Source organism: Monopterus albus, unplaced genomic scaffold (assembly GCF_001952655.1).
Source record: "Monopterus albus unplaced genomic scaffold, M_albus_1.0 scaffold134.1, whole genome shotgun sequence".
NCBI classification, from domain to species: domain Eukaryota; kingdom Metazoa; phylum Chordata; class Actinopteri; order Synbranchiformes; family Synbranchidae; genus Monopterus; species Monopterus albus.
Window position 1 is genome coordinate 673,662 of NW_018128014.1, and position 8,273 is coordinate 681,934.

The 8,273-nt window shown below is 41.1% G+C and overlaps 1 protein-coding gene across 2 annotated transcripts in view; it reads right to left on the reverse strand.

The window, feature by feature from the left end:
• Nucleotides 1-6,497, reverse strand: part of esama (endothelial cell adhesion molecule a) — a 62,560-nt gene extending 56,063 nt beyond the window's left edge. The window contains exon 1 of one of the 2 annotated variants that reach the window (XM_020613537.1): nt 6,042-6,497. In XM_020613537.1, the coding sequence (XP_020469193.1) occupies nt 6,042-6,108 (67 nt within the window). In that variant the 5' untranslated portion in view covers nt 6,109-6,497. The remainder of the gene's footprint in view (nt 1-6,041) is intronic. The other variant, XM_020613536.1, reaches the window with a different exon arrangement.
• Between the last annotated feature and the right edge of the window lie 1,776 nt (nt 6,498-8,273).

The following is an 8,273-nucleotide window of genomic DNA, read 5'->3' on the forward strand; positions in this document are numbered from 1 at the left end:
CCTTCAACACAGTTGTCCCCCACAAACTCACCCACAAACTGTCCACACTAGGTCTGCACCCCACCCTCTGTGACTGGCTCCTGGACTTTCTGACTGGCAGGCCCCAGACTGTCAGGATTGGCAATAGGATTTCAGCCAGCATTATCACAAACATTGGCACCCCACAGGGATGTGTCCTCAGTCCCATCCTCTACACCCTGTTCATCCACGACTGTCTCACCTCCCACAAAGACAACATCATCCTAAAGTTTGCGGACGACACCGCAGTGATTGGTAGCATCACTGGTGGGGACGAAGCAGCCTACAGGAGGGAGGTGGCCGGTCTGGTGTCATGATGCAAGGACAATAATCTCAGCCTCAACATGGACAAGACGAAGGAGATGATAGCGGACATGAGGAAGGAGAGGAGATCTCATTGGCCATTATTATTTATTCTTGTTTCTGTCTCATCTCTTCTTTGGCATTACTGGCACAACTGTGGTCCTCATATTCATAAATATCAGCTATAGTTACCAGAGGTGAAAGACTAGAGGAAAGCCTGGGTGCTGAGCGTTCTCTTATACAGTACTCACATTAAACAGGCAGCCTGAGCAAACATCTGTGAAGCCACGTGTCTCTAACATTCTGTTGCCCTGAAAGAGGGGATATGTCTAAACACTGCTGTCATGTCTACATGGTAAAACCAAAACATAGCCTTTACTAAAATCTGAAAATGCGAACTTTAACCCCCTGCAATTCTTTCCAATACAAATCTGACATTAAGGAGTACAGTACATAAACAAATGGATAAATGCTGGGTCTGTATGTTTTACAGCCTTTTTGTTGTCGTGGTCACTTACTCCAACTTTTACTTAGTAATGTTGTTTACAATCACCAGAGATGCTAAAAACACTTGTACCGCCATTCAACTTTGTGCTGTGATCTGCAAGCACAGGAAAACACACACTTAAAACATACTGAAACAGGTGCCAGGTATTCACATATGTGTGCTGAGCACCAAGTTAGTGGCCTATTACTAGTTACTATTAGTGGTCCAGAGGCAGAAAGCAAAAGAGGTTTTTACCATCAGCAGTCTGATGAGTGGAGAGCAGAAGGAGAATACCCAGCAAAGCAGCCAGACTGGTCTTACGAGCCACCTGATAAGCCTCTTGTGGCTCAAAATAGTCATTAGCCTGTGTACTGTTAAAGTCTGGCGATAGCAGTGTCGTTGGCTACCCTAAATTATAGGGGTTGACTATGAAGCTGAAACTGCAGTCTTGCAATGTGTGAGCAATTTAGCGGTATATGCCATTATTATGATTTGGGACAGGCCATACGGAAATCATAATATCTATATAAATATATGCTGCGTATTTATTTATATATATATATATATACAATGCTTGTTGGGGGAAACTATTATTGTCTGTAAATTACTGGAAGCAAACTTCAGCTGGAAATAACTCTGTTTATGTAGGCCATATACAAAGCTACTGTATATGTTTAACTGTCCACAAGCGATTTCTATAAGAATGTGCAGGGATGTTTCCAAGCATCAATAACTCATGAAGGAAAAAATATCAATACTTATTTCCAGTCACTCTGCCCATGTGTGTTGACTGGTTATGACTTTCTTTCTTTTGCACAAAGAGTGACTAGGAGGGATAGTGTGAATATGACAAATACAGCATGTGTATCTGTGCCTTTAAGAGTCACTAGGCCAGGGCCAAATGTTGAGAAAGTCACCCAGTGCCTTTCTCATGACCCCTAAGAGGAGGCCTTCTTTCTTCTGGATCCATGGATGATGATGAAGATGGGACATCACACAGAGAACCCAGAGAAGGGACAATTAACCCATCCAACATCCCAACATGCAGCACATGTCACAGCTGACACTGAGACACCAGGTGGCACTGTCTGTTTACCCACACACAATCATCTAACTGCTATTCTTACTACCACTGTGACAGTCATTCACAAATGCCTATTTCTATATAATGACAAGTGACACATCTCCAACAACACAGCACATTTCATATAGAACTACCTATCCCACTCCTACACTGTGTCACTTTCCCACAGTTTATTCCACACTGACACTAAAAATATGAATGTTTGTATATGGTTAAAAATAGTAGTAAGTCAGTGAATGTGGGCATGAGTTGCAGTTCATCATATGTCTAATAATTAACCCGAACATGGTCCTTAGAGGTCAAAGCAGCCTTTTAAAAATGCAGCTAATACTGCAGTGTTCTACATTCTTTAATCACAGCATTAATCCTGGGAAGATGACTTTAATTAAGGTAATATAATTAGATTAAGGTGTTTACATGACCTCATGCTTAATTACAGTATTAGCATCAAACTAAGGCTGAAGTATCGATGTACATGCTGGAAGTGACTGGTAACATTTCTTGTTCATAATCAAATGACTACAACGACAGACAAAATGACTACATAAAAAAAGCCAAACGGCCACCGAGAAATGCAAAATGATCACAAAGTGACACAAGATGAAAGATGTGAAATGACTCCAGTCAAAGGCAAACTGAACATGAATGGATGTACAAAGTTAATATGAAGAAAAGGAATGAAATCTAGAAACACTGGTGAGATTATTCTACTATGTATGATGTGTCTTACACAGTGCCGGCTCCCTGTTTATCCATCACTGCCAGGTCAAACCTACACCAGTCTCCCGTCAGGTTCTTGTTCTCTTGGGGCCTTGTACAGAGTTCCAGTGAATGTAAATGCATAGGATTACCACAGGCACTGGCACAGTTGCATGGACTGACAGCAAACTACCTCAATGAGAAGGAAGAAGTGCACCGTTGTATTTCTGTGTCATTACGTATGTACTGATAAATCCCTCAATCTCTTTCCTCAAATCAGAACTGTACTAGTTTCTGAGGACACATACATGAAGAATGTGAGCTTAACCCCTGCTGTAATCCTGGCTCCAACTGGAAAGGGGCTTTGCCGTACATCCATTTGGTTTTATTCAAAGAAATAGGCAATTAGAGATAAGGCCACCATTGTAAGTTGAATGGACTGCCTCTCCCAATTGCAGTCTAAGGGACATATAATATATTTTGGGATGAAGTGTTGTCAGAGTGCCAAACAGGGAGTGAAAGAGAAGACAAACCAATGTTATCGCATATCAGTGCCCTAAAAGGCCCAATGTTAAAATAATACATGTAGCTAAAAATAATTCTTGTAAGCCTCTCACTCACTACCCTAAATCACTGGGGGTTGCCATAGAACATCTGTAGTGGCAGCACAACCTTCCTTTCCCTCAAGTCCAATGGAGCCTTTGAAGCTTGTATGGATTGACCTTGTTAATTAAATAAGTAAAGTCCACTGTGAAACCCACCTGGAAAACAAATGAAGATGTTCTATTGCCACATGGTGTGTCCAGAAGAGTAGTCATACAATGGCTGGCTGATCCACAGTTTGTACTTCATTGCCATGAACAACAGGAATTTGGTAAGGGACATTTAGCTTCATGATGTGCTCATGTCAACACATTCACACACACACGCACACACACCACTAAAACAGCGTCAGTGCCAGAACTAAAAAAAAAACTGCCTCTTTCCATTGCAAACTGTCCATTTTATTGGAGCTGGGAACATCTAAAAATAGGACAAATCAGGGGTTGTCCAGATGTCCACTTGAAGGGACCGAAGTCAATACAATCAGTCAAACCATTCACAAGAGTCCTGGCAAACACTTTATGCTTGTAACATTAGCAGCAAAGTCAGCAAAACCTATCATTATACTGTATTTAGTAAGTGACTCTTTCTGTGTTCCTGCTCCAGCTGTCCAGATAACATGAATCAGAGAGTCTGTACCAGACATTTCTAAGGATAAAATCCTAAACACAGGCAACAAGGATATTTTCTACTAGTAAGTGTGAGATAACAGAAAAGGTTTCATTCTCCCAGAATGTGATTTTTGTGTTAAGATTAGTCACACTGCTCATTGAACTAAGGGTTAATGTAATCAAATAAGCAGATCCAAATAAAGCGTTACATAGGCAGTCATAATGTAACAGGCCACATCAGTAAACTTGAATTTGATCTCACAGTATTGTGTATTTTCAGATATTCTTATCTTATGTGTGTGTGTGTGTGTGTGTGTGTGTGTGTGTGTGTGTGTGTGTGTGTGTGTGGTGGAAAAACTTGTTTTTGCTAGAACATACTACCAGGAATGAGCCTCTGGCCTTGATTTCTTTACACTTGTCTTTATTTAAAAGATTACCCCAAATCTTTGTGAGTTTTATTCTATTCCAGTTCTATCTTCAGTTACAATCTATACATTTATTTCACTGTTATTTAATTTGTTGCAGTTAATTGCCTCTATATAACTTAGGAAACTTAAAAAAGCACATCACAGTTTCCTAGAGCACAATGTGTTATCATCATTTTGTCCAACCAGCCATCCAAAAATCCCAAAACATTAGAGAGACAGTATATATATACTACTTTTCATCAGAATTAATGTGACAGTTCTTTTTTTCCCCATCAGACTGTGTTGACATTCTGTGCAGAGATTGTTAGCTCACTTCCTGCTTTAACTCACTCAGCTATATCAGGGACTCAAGGAGCACACGGCTTTCCTGTTACCACAGGCTGCTATTCATGAACATTTCCTCCCAGTAGCTCAACCACTCAGTGTCTGCAGGACACACCTGCAGGGCGAATTATGGGGAGTTAAACACTGAGATCAAGGTCAACTACTGTGCTCGTATTGTCCTTCTGTTAGTCACTAAGAGGCATCACTTCCAGTCACTGCTTGAACTATCTTAAACATGGTAACATCATCAGAGGAGTCTGGCTGGGAACATGGCAGCATTTCTCAGGTAATACCCCTCCCCTGGGATGTACAAGATAGCCTGAGAGTGCCTGTGTCAGCGCATTTGGCTGTTTTGGCAACATCGTTGAACTACACACACTAGCTTTGGGAAGCCCAGAGCAACTTCAGGCAAAATGTGAAGCTCCCACTTGCTTACATGTCTCACAAGCCAAAAGAAAGTCACCAGCCTGTCTGCTGGAACTAATATGCATTCACCTGAAGCACTTTAATGGATATCTCCTGTTTTTCCAAATCAGTCTACAGCCAAGTTAAAATGTCAGAGGTAGTTCACACTTGAGAGCTGAGCTGAGAAATCAGCTAAATGATTGAATATGAAGATCCAGCATTCCCCTGTTACTATTTATTCTGTTAAATCAAAAGTATGTGCAGTCTGATGGAGACTTAGTTTTACATGAGGCCTCTGCCTCTGGGGAAGAAGCCATATAAAGTTGTCACAAGAAAACAACTATGTCACTACCCATCTTTAACAACAACAATAATAATAAAAAGAAGATGAAGAAGATTTTAATATTTACATTTTCTTGTGAGATGTAAATTTTTCCTTATGTATAACAGTTAACTTTTTAGAAATTTAAAACATTTGCAGTTCCACTGTGCCCCAATTTCCTAATCAAGGAGATGGCCGGGGAAAAGTAGGCTGCGTGTACTGTACAGCTATCAGTGAAAGTAGGAGTTTAATACACTGCTAGAGGGAGTGATGGCTGTGCCAGAAGCTACAGAATAAAGGGATTATTCTTCCCTAGAAGACATAATCATGTGTAACATACTTGTTTCAGATCCTGTGAAAAACAAACAGGTGTTTCAGCATTAATCCAGCCCTTCATCTTCTGTTTTGGTAGTTCCTCATTAGTTATTAGTTTATGTCAGGATATTTCAGTATTGTTCATCTAAGAATGATGTGTTGAAGAAGGGAATGTCTAGAGATATTTTTAAAACTATGCTGAAAATGAACAAAATTATTGTTAATATACAGTCTGTTGTCTGATTTGTTGATAAACTGGATGAAATGTGATTTAAATGTCAAAATTAGTCTAAGTGATGAGCGAGCTTTTCTTGGGAAACATCATTAGCCAAATATCTGCATTATTTTATACACATCTGAAATATGAAGGTGTGTTAAGTATTTGGTACATGACACACTTAAGAACAAATTAGGAAACGTGTGAAATGAGTTCTGCACTAACCTGGGAGCCCCCACAGAAAGGTGAATGAGAGCAAAGCAAGTTTCCTCCGAGAAGTAGTGACCTCCATGGCTGATGGCCCCAGTTTCCACTTCTCACTTGGATAATGTCCTTCACCCAGATGAGTCAAAGCTCTTGAAGTCAGTCAAGTGGTTTTCTTTCACTCTCCCCGGCAGAAACGTTAGCCGCGGCAGGTAAACGACACTTCAGGTGAGGAAATGTTGATGCCGTCCGATGCCACAGCCGCAGGAATCCTCTTTCCTGACTTTGGGTGAGATGGTAAGAAAGTGAAGAATAAGAAGGTTCACCACGTCCGACACTGAGGGCTAACCGACTCTTCTTCTCCTCGTCTTAACGCTCAGCTGCTTCTACACTTCTCTCCTAATCGACACGCCAGTGAGTACAACTCCGCAAATTGTCATCCTGTCCTTTGCTGAGAGGGAGAGTGCGGGGAGAGAGACCTTGAGCGAGAGAGGGAGAAAGAGAGAGAGCGAGAGAGAGAGAGAACGAGGGGGCAGTGAGTTTGCATCAAGTTTGCCCTAATCTCAATGACTAGTTCCGGTTATTATCTTCAAGCTAAACCCCACTGTGCACAAACATGGTTTTGGTGAAAGCCTTAAGTTTCAGTCCCTTTTTACTGTGTTTTATAAAGTTGACTGACATCCGGTATGTCTCTACCTATACAGTATTTTATAAAGTGGCGCAGGTACACCTGTTCGCTGATTAGACGCATCATGGATAGGTGCAAAAGATGCTTTAAATTTAAAATATACTTTAGAATATATACTGTATGGTTTGATCTGATGCCACTTTGTTGTGAGAATATATAAAAATGTTGCCTCACGTCCCAATGCGCGCTACACTGCTTCACACACGGATTGACACATTATACAGTAGCTATAAGATGACAAATGGTTAGGCTACAAATCTCAAATTAGCCTAAATGTAGCCTACACAGCTGTTGTTTAGCTTTGTAAATTTAAGAGGGTGAGTAATAAAATGCATTTTGAACGTTTCATACGAGCTTAACCCAGCCCCACCCCCCGCACGTCCAGAACACTACCACTACAATCATTTCCTCTGTTCCCATATTCATCATTCTAGCTGAAATGCCTCGCCGCTGACCTGTCACAGCCCTAGCCAAAAGGGAGGCTTGATACAATTCTAGGCAGCTCTAATACAATACAAGTCAATTTTCAAACCCACACAACTAAAGCTCCATCCTTTTCCCCATGAAAATCTTCTGCTCCAGTTTGGTCATGTGTGAACAGGTATGGGTCTGAAAGTACACAGACTGGACTCATCTTGATGTAAATTCCCAAGGTGAGCTCACCCCTGTGATGTAAAAATATGGACTGGCCTGTGCTCTCAGAGGTGGTCAGACCCATTTCTTTCATTTTCTAAGGTTGCTCAGTTGCCTCAGCAACAAGGGTGAGGTTAATACAGGAGGACTGCTCAATTACGAAAGGTGAACAAGGGTTATTCCTGTGATTAAATCCAAAGAAGCAGGGTCCAGTCCTTATGTGGATGAGATTTTGTTGTGTTGTAAATTGCATCTGGGCCTCTAGCACTAATATTCAGTACAGAATTCAGGGCAAAGCTGTCAAAACAGGTCTGTTTTTATTTTGGTAAAGAAATAATTTGATCAGGGCAGAAAGGCTAATATTGGCTCCTGGGCCAGACTCCTATAATCTAAACAAGCAAAAATGAAGTCTGGTCAAAACAGTGAGCAAACCTGACACCTAGATGCCAAATATATCGCTATCGCCACTCAATTGTTTATCCAAGGACATACTGTACTTAGGATATTGTTTTAGTCTTTTTACTTTAAGCTTTTTATTTCTCAAAAGAAAAGAGAACACAAGTGCCCACAACACAAATGGTAACAAGATAGATTGTACTCCTGTCTACTGTCCTCAGTCCTTTCTACGTCCCACTTCTTTTTAGCTAGCCTCTTCCTCTGAATGCTGTCCTGTACTTCCTTGTTCCACCACCATGTTTCCTTATCTTCTTTCCTCCTTCCAGATGACACACCTAGCACCTTCCTACCTGTCTCCCTGATCACTTCTGCTGTAGTTTCCCAGTCATCTGGAAGTTCTTCCTGACCACCCAAAGCCTGTCTCAACTTCTGTCTGAATTCCTCACAACATTCTTTCTTTTGCAACTTCCACCACTTGGTCTTCTTTTCTGTCTTTCCTCTCCTCTTCTTCCTGACCACCAGAGTCATCCTACACA